Source organism: Coccidioides posadasii, chromosome 3 (genome assembly GCF_018416015.2).
Source record: "Coccidioides posadasii str. Silveira chromosome 3, complete sequence".
Lineage (NCBI taxonomy): Eukaryota > Fungi > Ascomycota > Eurotiomycetes > Onygenales > Onygenaceae > Coccidioides > Coccidioides posadasii.
This window is the reverse complement of record NC_089409.1, coordinates 5503015-5519248: the sequence shown is the minus strand read 5'-3', so window position 1 is coordinate 5519248 and position 16234 is coordinate 5503015. Positions and strand designations below refer to the sequence as shown.

Sequence of the window (16234 nt, the reverse complement as noted above, 5' to 3'; positions counted from 1 at the left end):
CTTTATTCTTCCTGTACGGTCGCATTTAAGGAGCCCTAACCAAAGTGGTTGCTTTTCTACATTCAGAACAACATCATGCTGGGTCTCGCTGGTTAGGGACAGATTGTTTTCGACTAGCCCTGCGGGACAATCCGCGATGCTGTGATGACTCCAAAGAGTCGCCTAGGAGAAAGAGGATAGTGTGTACTCCATACAACTCAAAATATATTAGTCCATTCTACTTCCATAAATATCCCTTTCTATAGACAGTACGAAGTACTCTGTGCTCCAAAAGGCGGGCCCAAATAAGTCAAACAAGAGAAAAGAAAATAGTTCAAGTCAGCTAATTCAAAAACCCCATATCCTTCCAGCTTTTAACAAACAACCTAGCCACCCGCTCGCTCACAGGCCCAACATTTGCCAGGGTCCTTGAGTGCTCTCGCGCCTTCGCCGTATCAAGCAGAAGTCCACCACATGACATGCGAAGGAAGTTCCCGTCAAGAAAGTCTATCAGTATAATTGCTGGGTTCTCGCCCTCGGGGCCTTCCACCCGCCTTGGATGATCTGTCACGCGCTGTACCCAATCTTTGAATGGGATAACGTTCTGTGGCGGTATATCCATGGCATCCGCCAACACAGGAATCATTTCCTTCCATGGTTGACGAACCGGGTTGTCGATGTGGTAAATAGGATATAAGGTCGTCTCTTCGGGCAACATCAGGATATCGACAAGCGTGCTGGCGACGTCGTCTACAGGTGTCCAGGAGAGAAGCCCATCAAAGTCCGGTAGGGCCTGAAGTGTCTGAGAAGATTTAAACACGAACGACAGATGCTCCATCGGATTCCAGTAACCGCTTGCGCTGGAGCCTCCAACCTGCCCAAGCCGGATAGCCGTGGCACGGAATCGGTCTGGGTATTTGTGCAACGTTTCGTCAAGCATACACTCGCAAATGTATTTGGCATCACCATAGCCTGTGGGTATCACGGATTCGATTGTCATCCGCTCCTCAGGAACATTAACCTTGCCCGTCCAGATGGGCCAGTGCCCGACGGTCGCAATTGAGGAGATGAACTCGAACGTCACCTTGGTTCCCTGCGACCGTCTACTTGATATCTTACGAGCGAGATTGAGCAGGTTGCGCATAATCTGAAGCTGGGGTGTAAAGTTCTTGACAGGCCACTTGGCATTCATGAGCCATGCATTGTGAATGATATCGGTGACATTGTTGACAAGGTCTTCATAGTCGACCGTTAGTAGACCAAGGTTAGGTTTTGACAGGTCTGTCTCAATCACACACAATTTTCTGGAAGCTTCCGGATTAATACTGATGCCTTTCTTTGTCAGAGCCTGTTGCTGCCGCTCTTTGGGTACCTGTCTACTTCGCCGGTTGAGGCATACAACGCGCCTGATATCTGGGAGAATCGCAAGTTTGGCAATTATGTGGGATCCCAAGCTGCCGGTGGCGCCTGTCACGAGCACAGTTTTGCCCTTCGGATTATGCTTCGGAAGAGAGGCCGATAATTCATCATCGACAGCCGCGGCAAAGCCGTCGGTCAGCTCCTGCACGTATTTATTGACGACTGCTTGTCGAGCGGCACAGTCAGCTGATCGAATCTCAATGGGCTTGGGGGTGGAAGGAATTCGGAGCCTGTCGCACCTAGAACCCGAAGCCATTGCGATAATCAGCTTCTCAACCTTGTTTTCCGGCATGTTACCGTCCGTCCAATCAACATGCCCATAGCCAACAGACTGTAAATCCTTCTCCCATCTGGACTCGCATGTAACAGCATGTGTGCGGCCATCATCGAAGAACCACCAACCTTCAAATAGCCCAAAGATCATATCGACCCAGTAGAGTGTACCCGTCATCTCCAGCATCATAAGGAGCCCATCTGGTCGTAATGCCTTACGGATATTCTTTGCCGACTCACACAAGCTGTGTGTCGCGTGAACAGCATTGCTTGCAATAACGACATGTTGAGTCCCGATGAGATCGTCCGCAGGCGCCTTCTCAATATCATGGGTTCTGAACTTCATGAATTGATAAGGTTTGAACTTTTTCCTTGCACCAGCGACAAAGGACGGCGCAAGGTCTGTAAAGGTATACTCGATTGGCACGTTCAACTTTGCCAAAAGAGGAACAATCCACTTAGTTGTTCCACCAGTACCAGCACCCATCTCCAGAATCTTGAGTGGGCCAGTGCTCATATCGAGCTTAGAGATAAGCCGACACAAGAAGTCTTCCATCTGTGAATAGAACAACCGGTTCAGGGGCCAGTCAGCATACAGGCCTGAGACAAGCTCGCGACCCTCCTCTGTACAGAAGATCAACTTGATCCCATCTGTATTGCCTCGCAGTACCTCCGCTAGATTGGAACCGGTGTAGAAGGTAAGTCTATCTGCCGTATTTTGATCCGGGAAGCGTTTGAGTAGCTGCTCGAGGATGTCCTTGCTGGATTCTGGCGGAGGTGGAGTGGTAGTTCGCGTGATAGTGTCGTCATCGAGGTTTATCAGCAGCGCTTCCTTTGCAAGCATCCGGTAAAGGTAATCCACCAAACGCCTATGTTCCGAAGGGTGTGAAACGCGAGCTAGCTTCTGCCCGGGCTTTGCCTCCCGCAGATTATATCCTAGCTCATCAAAGGCCTCAAGGGTAAGTGCAATACACAGTTGTGTTTGGACCGGCATGACCATATCAACGTAGTTGGTCTGGTTATACTCGGCAATTTTCTCATCCGTTAACTGTTTCGTTTCGTTGAATGCTTCCATGACTGTGGCGAAAGGGAGTTCGAGGCCGGTAGGTTCTTTGTTCAGAAGATCTCTTTCCGCCTCGGGCACAGGAGTGCTTTGGTTGGTTTGAATAGTAGAAGCGGTGAACTCGTTATTGGTGTTTGATCTTTCATAGCTATCGTCAGACTCCCCGTAATCGCTGTCGGCAGCGACCTCCCCGCCTGTAGAGCGTTTCACAGCGCTCTGAACACACTTGAGTAGGTTACACATGTCCACAATCTGCATGAGCTCACTTTCAGGAAGCGTAATATTGAATGCTTGCTCAATCTCATGGGCCATCTCCATTCCCATGAGAGAATCGATACCGAGATCAGCAAGTTGGCTATCATCTTTAATCTCATCCAACTCAAGACCCGAGAGCTCTACTAGAATTGCCTTTACCTTCGGGCTCACGTCTAGACTCTGAGACTGCTTCTTCCCCTTTGCCGGTTTGGTGATATTTGGTGCGTGGTTGGCCGATATGGTGGACTCTGGTGACAGGGTAATCGTGGAATTAGCGGCTCGCTCCACCTTGATTGACCCTGATTTTGCAGCGCAACCATGGGCATTCCTCACGGTAAGACATGAAAGTAGTTTGCTCATTGAAACCTTCGGTATTCTGACATAGCTGATACCGAGAATTGCCTCAACTAGTGCACCGCTGCTGGCATTAAAAACAAAAACATCCGTGAGATATGATGTCTCCGAAGGGTGGTGGTGGGTTGCAAACACGTGGAAGGCCTTTGGATTGAGGTCTCCGTGGTAAAACTTCGGTGACCTTATCCACTGCTCAATCCCATTGGCAATAAATATATCCGTTGGAGCTCGATCTGTCATGCAATTTACCCAAATACCTCCAACTTGACAGAAGCTGTCGACAAGGTGGGCGTCAAGCCATGATTCGCTATCGCACTTCCTGACAACATACCCAGCGGACTGATTGCCACGACCGACAAGTTTCTCGAGACCGCGATAGTCCTCACCATAGTCAACAATCTCAGCGAATATCCTGTAGATGTTCGTGCTCTTGAGAATTTCATCGACCTCACCACTCGTTAACAGATTCAAACAGCTTTGATGGCCGATCAGCCGCTCAAACCGCGCGAATTCAAGTTTAATCATCAGGTCATCTGAAGGCCGGAAGAGCACTTTACCAGTTGTATGAAGTGTTTTCAAGGCGCTGTTTGCCAAGTCGGTGCTGAATACCTCGAAATTCCAGGATGGGGCTGTGCTCGTGTCGTCTTCATTAACCTCGATCCAAACTGCCCGCGCTGGGTTGATGCAGATAGGAGACTGATTTTGAACGCCATGGATCTGCGGCATCAGTTTTGCAGCCATGAGGTCGGGGCGGAGATTGCGAATGGCCTCGACGACAAGATCCAACTGCACCGTTGATGGGCAAATGGGCTCAGTTTCCGCGATGACGTGACCGACGATAAGCCTATCATACTTCGAGATCATCGTGTTGATCTGGAACTTAGCGAGGCGCTTCCTGCCATCTTGATATCCAACGAAGGTGAGAAGTTGGTCAGGAACCTTTTCTTCTTCCTCCTTCGGCAAGGGTGGCGTCGATGATACCTTAGGGGGAGCCCTAAGCTCGATCCAATGGGACACCTTATCGAACTGATATGGAGGAAGCAATAGAGGAGTATGCTCTTTTGTTTGTGCAATCTGATGTGGCCAATGGTGTACTTTCAGGCCAGCCCTCCACAAGCTCAACGTGGTGTCAGTGAGATTGTTGATTCCATTGTCGCATGTGATATTGACAGCGTGGAAGTGCGAACTACCAGGATTACCAAGCGCTCGGCTTGCCATGGAAGTAATCGTGGAGTTGGAACCAGCTTCTAAAAAAATGCATGATAGGTGACGCTTAGAGAGTCGCTCCACCGCATGGTGGAAGAACACCGGGGAACGGATGTGGTCCGAAACAAACCTAGGGGTGAGTTTTTCTTGATGAGGAAATTCAGTTGCCCTCTCCATGGGAATTACGGGTTCGCCAAAATTTAGATTTTTGGAAACCTGTTCTAGCTGCTGAAGAAGAGGGTCGAGCAAAGCACAGTGAAATGCATTGGTAACATTCAGTCTCTTCGCTCTCATCGATGAAAAAGCTGGTGTGGAGATAGCAGCAGCGACGGCTTCGATAGACGCTGTAGAACCAGCAATAGTGAAGCTCCTGGGTCCGTTGTAGCAGGCAATGCTGGCTGGAATCTCCCCTGGACAGTTTTTGCTTGACTCGCTAAGAAGTTTCTCAACATCCTCCACGTCAGCTTCCACCGCTATCATGGCGCCTTTATCACCACCCCAAGCGTCCCGAACAAGAGTAGCGCGGCTCACAACCATCCTCAAGCTGTCTTCTAGGGAGAGGATTTGCGAGACGCAAAGAGCTGTGAGCTCGCCGAAACTATGGCCCACAACTGCAGCTGGTTGAATGCCTGAGTCAATCCAGCTGTGAGCACAAGCATACTGCATCGCAAATAGTATAAGCTGCAACTTAACAGTATCCTGAATGGGTGAACGCTCGAATATACTTGGGAAGATACTCCCAGCACCGAGTGAGCGTGCAGCCGCATCGACAGTGTCAAGGTGTTTTTGGAGGATAGCCACACGTTTGTACACATTTGGATCCAACCCAATAAATGTAGAGACTTGGCCACCAAAGCAGAGCACGACTGGCCGAGGCTGGCCGGTAGTTGCAGCACTAGCAACGCTCATATCGCCCTTCTCGAACATCTCTAGCTTCTGCAGTAGTTCATCCACTGATCGAACACTAAACATCAAGCTACGCTCGAGGGAACGATTACTTTGGCGGGCAAGGTTAAAGGAGATGTTAGACAACGAAAGTCCCTTCGTTGAAGAGCTTTGTCCAGCAATAAACTTGCGGAAAGCTTCAGAGTACCGACGAAGGCTTTGGTCGTCAAGACCACAGAACCAGAATGGGAACTTGGTCCCAGCGGGCACTTCGATAGGGCTCTCCGGAGCCGTCTTAGATCTGGGAACTAGCGGTTGCGTGATAACCATCGAAGCGTTAGATCCTGATGCGCCGTAGTTATTGATAAGCGCTGCCTTGAAATCGGTGTTCCATGCCTGTAATTTCGTGGGAATGCTCATATTATCTGCCGGGGTAGCATCGATGGCCGGGTTTATTGTATTGAAGCTTGCCTGGGGAGGAATCATCCCCTTTTGGATCATGAGCAGAACCTTGATAATTGAAACAATTCCGGACGTGCATTCAATGTGACCGACGAGGCCCTTGACCGAACTTAGCGCAAGAGGGCCCGCCCTTGCCGGCCCACCGAGGGCTTTCCGGATACTGTCATATTCGGCAGGGTCTCCAACAGCGGTTCCAGTGCCATGTGCCTCAACAACGGAAATTTCCGCCGGCTTGATGCGGGCTTGATTCGTGACAGCGTAGAAGAGGCTGGATAAGGAGGGAACATTGGGGACAAAGATAGGAGTGCAGTTTTGATTTTGTTGCACAGCTGTTGCAGCAATGACACCCAAGATTTGGTCCCCATCAGCAATGGCAGCAGAAGCCTTCTTTAGGAACACAGCAGCAATGCCCTCGCCTCTGCAGTAGCCATCAGCGTCAGCATCAAAAGGCTTGCATTGTCCTGTGGTGCTCAAAAAAGAGGCCCCTGCAAGATTTTGGAACCAGAGAGGGCCGCTCATAATATGGGTCCCCCCTGCGAGGGCGGCATTGCATTCTCCACTAATAATTGCGCGGCATGCCTGATGCACAGCAACAGTTGATGAAGAACAGGCTGTATCAATGGTAAGCCCTGGGCCTGTCCAGCCGAAGTAATGGCTGACTTTTCCTGCAATAAAGCCTTGCAAATTCCCAGTTGCAGAGAAGGCGTTGGGCGCATGACAAGCGATATTATTCTCATAGTCAGTCGCACAAACGCCTATATAACATCCAATGTTCTTCTCGGGGTTGGCCGAGTGGAAGTAGCCAGACTGTTCGACAGCTTGGTAGGCAATCTGTAAAAGATGACGCTGCTGAGGATCCATTGTAGCGCTCTCGCGTGGGCTTCTCTTGAAGAATTTATGATCAAACATATCGTGGCCATTGACAAAGTTGCCAAACCACTTCCGCTTCGGGTCAGTATCACGGAATGCTGTCTCAAAACCAAACCGCTCCTTAGGAACCTCCCTGTGCTGTGATTTCCCTGAACATAAAAGGTTCCAGAACTCCTCCAGGTCCTCCGCGCCGGCGACTTTACATGACATACCGACGACGGCAATGTCATTGTCCGAGTAGGTCCGCTGGTCCTTCTGCAATCCCTCGAATTGCTCGTTGGTTAGATCTCGATCCGCCACATAGACCACCTGTTGGCTCAAACCGCGCATGAGTGACGGTGGTATGCACCGTTCGGAGCCAAACGAGAAGATGGCGGCATTTTTATCATTTAGGCTGCCAGCACGAACAGTGGAGAAAGTCCGATACCATTGTGGAGGCTCTACCAGAATAGACGTCAAAGCATGGCTGTGCAAGGTCCCTTGGGTGATCAACTCCCCTCCACTGTTTGATCTAGTGGGTATCACTAGCTGCGATGCATCAGGGAGTTGAAATTCTGGATGGGTATTACAGAATTCAACTAATGAACTTAACTGAGGTCGGTGACATTCGGCATGAAAGCGTCCGAATAGGCCTACTTCAGATACCATCACACCGGACGATTTCAGCTGCTGCTGCAACTTCGAAACCGTTGAGGATGCCGCGGTCACAGTGACTCGATATTCATCATAATAGACGGAAACGTAGGCCTAGATGGTCCCATTAGCTATAATATCAAGGTAGAGGCAAGAACATTGATACAGGTCCGGGGAGGGGGGCAAAATTTTTTTTTTTTTTTTTTTTTTTTTTTTTTTTTTTTTTAAAAAAAAAAAAAAATATTTACCTCAGGGAAGTGCTTCAGGACACGCAAAACCTCCTTAGCGCTCTCAGCGGTGTTGCAGAGAGTGGCGAGAGACTTTGAAGTTCCAAGTTCAGACTCTCTATCCTGAGAGTCCACAACCATTCCAATCAGCAGGCCAAGACGAACTGCGACGGCGCCATACTTGACGAACTCCTCCCTATGAGTTGCACTTGATACAGCGAAAGCGCTGAGGAGCCCTGTGCAGAAACCAAGCGTCTCTGCGCCATGCTTTGAATCAAGGAGGTGGTCAGACTTGTTGTCCAGGTCAAGTTGGTTACTGTGAAGAAAAGCCGTATACTGTGCCAGGTGAGATATAACAGCAAGAGGAATCAGGAGCGCGTTCGGAAGCGGGAACGGGATTTTGAGCTGTTGTCCAGTCCTAAAGGCAAAGTCTAGATTTTCCAACTGATTGAGAGCTGACCAGTCTTCAAGATTTGGAAGCGCTGCGATGATAGTCCTCCAACATTGCGGGAGTTCGGCAATAGCTTTAAGAATCCAGTCGTGTGAATCGGCTTCAATCACGGTTTTCCGTAACTCGGTAAAGGAAGCCTCGTCGAAGGACAAGGGAAGAGATCCGAATAGTAAAATCAAAGGTCCTGAAATGGGGCACTTTAACCGATCATCCATGTTCATCATCGTTGCCGGTTTCCGGTTCTAGGGGATATGGCAAAGGAGAGAGAAGGGACAGATCTATTGTTGAGAAGTCTATTTCGTGTGAAAGAAAATTTATGAGGGGATTGTGCTCATAATTCACTTGGACGAATATACAACATCCAAGTCTGACCCCTTTCTTCGTTTGGGCTTTTTGTTGCTCGTTGGCTCTGTGAATCGAATGATACGGGGCGGCGGGGGTATTTATGGGTTATAAAACGAGTGGTTATAGAAAGAAGACAATTTATTTGCGGTACAGGAGCCCGGAAAAAGAGATTATCAATGTGCCCGGGAGAAGCTGAGTTACGGATAAATAAAGGAGGCGAGACGTGGGTATAAGGACAGAAAAGGCTCATGTCCATATTTGAAGTCCGTGATAGCAAGGTACATCTTGTATGTGGCTTGCTCGTCAAACAGCATTCCTATACAGCAGGAACAGCAACTAGCTTTCCTGGTTGGCATGAATCCACAGCAGGTGAAACTATCGCGGCGGTTCGGAAAAAAGAACCAAGGAAATTAAGCAATTGAGGCCAAGATAGTCCAGCTGAATTGAACAGGTAGAGTAGGCCTTCGTGTCATACTATGCCCGTTGAAGCTACGTTTTCGTCCGCCGACGGTGGATATAGACACACCATACGGTGAACGAGAATTTTGCCAAGCTATAGCACGAATGGGGTCCTGCCCATTGCCGTGCTGCAATGCTAAGAAGCGCCCAGTCACCCGTAGCGATAGCCTTTGACCCCTGTCATGGACAAGGACGTCGAAGCCATGGCAGAGGAAACTCCGCGGGCGGGAAATACTCCGGGGTCGTCCCCGTGCGCCTGGAATTTCGGGACCTGACAGAAGTATGCCGCCGAAGACATCAGGGAATTGATTCTCGATCCACATAGGTCTGGCCACGATATTGCACGTAGAAGCCTTTTTCGGTTTTTGATTCTTCGTTCACTCACAGCAGCGCGACGGCATGCGACTCGGCACGAAGCAAAAGCGCGTTTCCTTTTTGTTGGCCAAGATTGCCAAGAAATTTCGGTTCTATTTTGATCACTCGGAGGTATCGGTCGGAAGCTTGGGCATTCGGAGCTTGGACCAGCAGCACAAAATGTCGCTCAGACTTCTCAAAAACCCAAGTGCTGCATCAGCTTGACGTGACTGGTACTAGTCGTATTGAACTGTTATAGTAGATGCGATAGATCGCCCGAACTCATCGTACTCGGCAGCGAGTTACTCCGTCAGGAATTACCTTTCACTCTCACTCCACGCAAGCCATACAACAGGCAGAACCAATACCATGTTATCAAGAGCTGAAGGTAGCTAGACCATGCCTCTCTCTCAGTTGCGCTCTAGTCCCCTCTGCGATTACGCCTTTTTTGGCCATCAATCCCTTTGTACTGCCTCGGTTCTGGGCTTCACGGCGACGTGAAGCCATCACATCAATTATTTTCAGACCGTTCCCACATATCTCCCAATGCCGGATACCGCTACTGGAGAAGCGCCTCTCGATATCGCCATTGTTGGCGGTGGTATTGTCGGAGTTGTGCTTGCAGTCGGCCTCATACGTCAAAAAATAAAGGTCATGGTCTATGAGCAAGCCCAAGGGTTTCGTGAGATCGGTGCCGGCATGGCATTTACAGCCAATGCAAGGCAATGTATGGATCTGATCGACCCCACCATTACCGTAGCGCTTAGAGCAAGCGGATCAGTCGCAACTTCAAGCGGCGACGAGCAGGATCCAGATCCAAACGACTATCTTCGGTGGATCGATGGGCATAATCAACACCGCAAGGTTGACCCTTCTTATCAGAAAATGCTCTTCAAAATTGATGCAGGGTACAAAGGCTTTGAGGGATGCCGTCGTGACCGCTTTTTGGAAGAGCTTGTAAAAATTTTACCTGCAGACGTGATCCAGTGCAGGAAGCGCCTAGACACTCTTGAAGAGAAGGAGGATGGTGGAAAGATTCGCCTGATATTTTGTGACGGAACGACAGCAGAAGCTGATGCTGGTAAGTTTGTAACCGGAGTCAGTTTTACTTCTGCTCTCGTGAATGATCACTGATAGATCGTTTCTCAAACGCTGCAAGTCATTGGATGTGACGGGATCAAGTCACGTGTGAGAGAGATTATTCTCGGAGAGGGAAATCCAGCATCATACGCTCACTATACACACAAGATCGCCTATCGTGGCCTGATCCCCATGGCCAAGGCGATTGAAGTGCTGGGAGAGTACAAAGCCAGGAACCAGCACATCCACGTTGGGCCTAACGCGCATCTCATCCACTACCCGGTCGCCAACCAAACTATGATCAACGCCACAGCCTTTGTCTCGGACCCCGAAGAATGGCCTGACGATAAACGAACGGTCGCGCCCGCTACTCGGAAAGACGTCGAAGATGCATTTGAAGGTTGGAGCCCTTGCGTTCGTGGGCTAGTCAGCCAGCTCCCAGAGAAACTCGATAAATGGGCGGTATTCGACCTCTGGGACTATCCCGCTCCATTCTACAACAGAGGTAAGATATGTCTTGCTGGTGATGCCGCCCACGCTTCCAGTCCTCACCACGGTGCTGGCGCGTGTATGGGCATCGAAGATGTGCTATGCCTTTGCACCCTGATGGGAGAAGCGCGCGTTTTGATCCAGAAAGCCCCGACAATCAGAGATCAAGCTTTGATCTCGGTATTCGAGACGTTTAATTCTGTTAGACGCACGAGGAGCCAGTGGCTTGTGAACAGCAGTCGAAGGGTTTGTGACCTATATCACCAGCCAGAATGGGCCGACCCGGCAAAGTGGGTTAAGGCTGAGACCTGCTTTGAAGAAATCAAGGACCGGTCGCATAAAATATGGCATTTCAACTATAATGTGATGTTGCAAGAAGCTACCCAGGGGTATAAACAAAGCCTGAAGGCATTAATTGGTGCAGTAAGTGGCTTATGAGACTGGGGATAAATATGGCCGAAAATACGACTGGTCGCTGTTCTTTCGAATGAGTTTTTGTAGTAGATAAGATCGCGTACTCCGTGTCGAAGATAGTAATTGAAACCAATTTCAATTTGTTAATTGCGCCATATAAAGGCCATTCGACCCTCAAAATATAAAGCACGCGGAGCAATACACGCGTCGCAGGAATTTGCAACAGACTTCACATGCGAAAATTAATACTGGATCAAGGATCGGCCAAGACTCACCGTAATAAAAGAAAGAAATGGAGGATAGGGGAAAAGAGCTCTCCTTATTCCGGCTCTGGAGGTAATTTGCATACCCCACTCCAATCCAGCCTCTCAGCTAGGTGACTGAGTCGACGCGAATGGTCGCTGTTATTGCTGAACAGCTGCAGCAGTGGTGCCCTCGAGCATGTCTATTGCCCAGTTCGGGTTCCAGATCCCAAGCGGCACAGCCCAACAGCTCGCAAACGCTTGGCCTTGACTTCGTCCTCGAGCAGCTCAGGAAAAGTCTGCGGACACCGGCTGATTGTCTCTTGACAGGCTGACTCAAAAGTGCATGGCTTTGACGACGTCGGTCAAACAAAGCGCTGTGTTGGCTAAATTTAGCGATGATTCACGTGATGATGCTCGCTTTTGAGAGTTTGTACGCAAACGCGACGTTTTTCCGCGGCAACATCCAACAAATCTCCAGGAAGCACCGAGATCAGTTTGTGCCCTGTTGTCTTCTCGCCCTCTCATGAGGCATTTCCAGCTTTCTGTTTCAGGGCTCCCGGAACATAAGTGCGGCCTCATTAACTACTTAGTTAGTTAGCTAAGATACGGGTTTACTTGTTCCCGAGACATACGAGAAGCACGGCCGACGATGAAGGCTGCACCGAGTTGAATCCCTCCTCTCTTTCTGTTAAACAGACCCTATACGGATGTAAGGGGCAGTGTTATGTCATAGAGACCAGGAGCAAAAGCCAGAATGCGAGATTGAAGTATATTTAGCATTGGGGGGAGGGGGGGTGCGGAGGGATCTCGGAGCTCCAGTTAAACCGCGGAGACTGGTCACCATGATGTTCAGGCAGCTGTCGAGATGTTGCTGAATTTGCGCAATGATGCAAAAAGAGATACGCTATCTAGCCTCCTGAGAGAGAGATGGATATAAAAGTCCATTCCCGTACCCCTCCAGGATCAAGTTAACCCTAATATTGTCCTGTGTTTTCGTCTCAACCATCATTGATAAATAGACATTTAAGTCCCTACTGGCGTTGGTTGGCCTTTTTCAGAGATGCAGCTCTCTGTCGCGATCCTGAGCGTGCTCGCCTATCCTCTTGCTTTGGCGGCTGACATATTCAGCCCCGATTCATATGCCGCTGGCGATGTGATCTTTCGGGATTTCGCCATTATTGGCGGCGGAGCGGCAGGAACATACGCAGCAATCGGCCTGCGAGATATGAACAGATCCATTGCTTTGGTCGAACGCTCAGGAAGGCTGGGTGGCCATGCGGTCACTTATACCGCTCCCAAGACTGGCGGAACGGTCGACTTTGGAGTGCAACTGTACCTCAACAATACCCTCTGCCGCAATTTCTTCTCAAGACTCAACACTCCCATAGCAAACGCGTCTTTTGACTTTGCCGGAACGCCCGTTTATGCCGATTTCGCCTGGGGAACTGTCTTACCAGACTTCCAGATACCCCATCTCGGCCCCGATTATGTCAATGAGCTCAACAAGTACCCGTATCTCGAGAACGGCTTCAATTTGCCAGACCCTATCCCCAAGGATCTGCTTCTGCCATGGTCGCAATATATACAAAAGTATAACATCAATCAATCGGTGCACGCCACCCTTGCGCGACCCGCAAATCCGGGAAATCCGCTAAATACCCTTGCGATGTACGTCTTCAACGACATAAACCATGTCATGCTGGCTGAACACAACGGGCTTGCAATCGTAAACGCCAACCATGACAACTCCGAGCTCTACCGGAACGCCTTGGCGGAGCTGGGACCAGACGTCCTGCTGGACTCGACCGTTCTCTTCGCCCACCGGTCAAGAAGAAGAAGAGGTGGCGTCAGTCTCGTTGTGAAAACTCCAGCCGGCAATAAGCTCATCATGGCCAAGCAACTTATCATCGCTATGCCGCAGATCCTCGACAATATGAAGTATTTCGGCCTCGACCAGCGCGAGGGAAGAATCTTGTCGCAAATCAGAGGTTCCCCATACTACGGTGGGGTGATAAACAACACCGGCCTCTCTACGGATTACAATTATCACAACGTCGGCGCCAATACTTCCTATCACGTCCCTGCCTTGCCAAACGTCCCAGTCATCACCCCGACCCACGTGGACGGTCTATTCTACTACTGGTACAACCCTGGAGAGCCGGCAACCAGGGACAAAGTGCAAAAGGCCATGACAACTACGATCAAGACACTGCAGAGAGCCACCAACGGCACAACCACGGCAGAGCCTGAATTCCTCGACTTTTCAGATTTCTCGCCATTGCGCCTTGATGTGTCATCTCAGAGCATCACCGGCGGCTTCTACAGGGACATGTACGGCCTGCAAGGGTACAGAAACACATGGTATATCGGCACATTGTTCGTCGTCGGTTCCAGCCAGGTGTGGAACAACACTGCGACTATGCTGCCGAGCATCGTGTCGGCCGCGTGGTGATGGGCATAAGAGTCTTTCTGCAGTTTTTCAACGTTGGGATCGGCATAGAGCGCACGGCGTTGGTATGAATGTGCTATTCGCAAAGGTGCTGGAAGCTGGTGCCATGTCTTAGCAAGTAACAATTACCATGACCAACCTTGTATGTACTTATTATGAGCAACAATCTTTGGTTCTAGAATGTTTGAATATGGAATACAAGTTAATAGCTCACTTTATAGTTCTTAGTCCTCTATGATTAATAACTGAGAAGATGTCGATCACACCTCTTACTCCGAGAGCAGTTGAGGGCGTGGAGTGTTCGCCATGTTTCCCGCAGCCGTCGGTCATGCTGTTTAGCCGGGCACTCTGAGCTCAGGGTTTCCGCATCAATGTACAGTTCCTATAATAATCAGGAAGGAATTTCGATTATCCCAAGATGCTCAATCATACTATGCCCATAGTCGCGCAGCAGGCAGGCCGCTTTGTTAATCTGCTTGACAGACGCCATAAACAAAGCCACTAAAACATTGTCATGAGTGTCTAGATGTTTTTGATTGAAAGGCGGCCAATTGCAAATAGCTATCTAACACATTTGGTCTTGCAGTGAGGTCGCGGAAGAACATGCTGAATGAGGAGATATTTAAATACATCGACTAACCACTATCATTTCAAGGCAATGTCTGAACAAAACACCCAATGGTTTTGCGGCGATGATTTCATCTCAGCTACATCCGCACCAAATTCCTAATGCTCCAGTTGTTTTTGACGAACATTGATCTTTCTGCTATCTCTCTTCCCTTGGTTGTACGCGTTGGGGTCGCGCACACCAGCTCTTCTTGTATTGCGATGGCTTAATTTGACACCTTGCTCTTGTAAAAACTCATCAGCAACTTGGCTTGCTGTCTCCTGGAACCTGATCAATTGTGTTTCGGACGACCATGCTACATTTAAATTCTGCAAAGCGCTCATATCGTCCGGGTCGGACGGTTCCTTTTTCACGAGTTTCGCCATCTGCTCATCCCAATCCCCAAGAACATTAACGTCTTCATCGTCCTGCATTGAGAAATCGGCTTTGATGTCCTCATCAAATCCAGTCATTGACACATCGCCCAAAGAGACTCCCTCAAATTTTGTGGGGCCACCCTGATCATCCTCTTCGTCGCAATCATCGTCGCTATGGTGAGCTTTGTAAGGGGCTTCACCGCTGTCCTCCGCCAACCGTGATGTTCCAGTCGGATTCCCGTCAAGCTGTTCGGAAACTCCAAGCCGCCCTAATTCTTGTTGCCGATGTTGCTGCTCACGGAGTTCCTCAGTTGCTAGACGTTCAGCCTCTTCCTTCTGAGCACGCGTAGCTTGCAGCGTCTTGTCTTCTCGCGCCATACAGAGAAGACCGCGTGCTACGCCCATGCTATAGCTGTAGGCCGAACTCCCACCTTTCTGATCACATGCCCAGTTTGATATTAGATTGTAAACCATCTCGAAAGCCATGGCAGCAGAGACAGTATTCAGGGCAATACCATAGAACGTCCATCTGATATACCACATCCCTTGAGTAGAGTAGTGTTTGCAATCAAAAAAGGTATCCATTGCATGTGCAACAATGCTAACAAAACCTTCATTGTTCGGTCTTGCGTTTAATTGGCGCGATTTTCTAATCTCAACGATGCTTTGGCCCCCATGCTTGTGCAGCCCATCTTCTTGCTTGTCGTCCGCGTTCAGCACGTCAAGCATACTGATGTTGTACTGTGTCATGAGCTTTGACGACAAAAAGAGCGCCGCCTTAGCCTCAGCTTCAGAAGTATTCGGATGATTGGCTTTTTGAATACACTTTTTCAGTCGTTCAACCACGCGGTTGTCAACATCGAGCTTCGGAGCAGAACAGCGCTGGTCCGCTAATTCCTTAACTTCCGCTTTGTGGAGGGGTGTCCGTCTTTTACGGCTCCGTTTCGCTGTGGTTGCTGCCGTGGTCGTCGATGGGCTTGTAATATTAAGGTTGCTAACATGGTTTTGATGCTCTGCTCCGAGGAGTGTCATTGAGTTCATGATTATCCCTTGTTGCGCATACATTGGGGCCGTGACTGAGTGAGGTCGCCTGGGACCATACTCTTGGGACATATTCAAAAGATAACCAAGAGAACTAAACTGCCTATTTGAAATGGACTGGTGGTCGGGTATTGGCAGAATGGCAGTCTTCTCCTGAGATTCTTCAGTTTCCATTCAAGAGCAGCTTTCAGTCTGGCTTGACAGTCCTAGAGGAGGAACGGAATTGGGGAGTGCATACCTATTTGTATTCCTTTAATGAAGCCCTTCCTTTCACTGAGTTATTCTCAGATTGTGATG

General features: G+C 49.4%; 4 protein-coding genes across 4 annotated transcripts; 2 read left to right on the top strand and 2 right to left on the bottom strand.

Annotated features, from left to right (window-relative positions):
- Positions 1–210: 210 nt before the first annotated feature.
- D8B26_006745 (Type I Iterative PKS) lies at positions 211–8301 on the bottom strand (the record flags this gene model as incomplete). The annotated part of the gene is made up of 2 exons (XM_003070183.2): positions 211–7513; positions 7648–8301. 2 exons carry the CDS (start codon positions 8299–8301, stop codon positions 323–325), a joined length of 7845 nt encoding a protein of 2614 aa, XP_003070229.2. The 3' UTR covers positions 211–322.
- Positions 8302–9781: 1480 nt separating this feature from the next.
- Positions 9782–11242, top strand: D8B26_006744 (uncharacterized protein; the record flags this gene model as incomplete). Its single annotated transcript, XM_003070182.2, has 2 exons — positions 9782–10316; positions 10395–11242. The coding sequence occupies 2 exons, from the start codon at positions 9782–9784 to the stop codon at positions 11240–11242; spliced, it is 1383 nt and encodes a 460-aa protein (XP_003070228.1).
- Positions 11243–12523: 1281 nt separating this feature from the next.
- D8B26_006743 (uncharacterized protein) lies at positions 12524–13915 on the top strand (the record flags this gene model as incomplete). Its single annotated transcript, XM_003070181.1, has 1 exon — positions 12524–13915. The coding sequence occupies one exon, from the start codon at positions 12524–12526 to the stop codon at positions 13913–13915; it is 1392 nt and encodes a 463-aa protein (XP_003070227.1).
- Positions 13916–14479: 564 nt separating this feature from the next.
- Positions 14480–15937, bottom strand: D8B26_006742 (uncharacterized protein; the record flags this gene model as incomplete). Its single annotated transcript, XM_003070180.2, has 1 exon — positions 14480–15937. One exon carries the CDS (start codon positions 15935–15937, stop codon positions 14639–14641), a length of 1299 nt encoding a protein of 432 aa, XP_003070226.2. The 3' UTR covers positions 14480–14638.
- Positions 15938–16234: the final 297 nt, after the last annotated feature.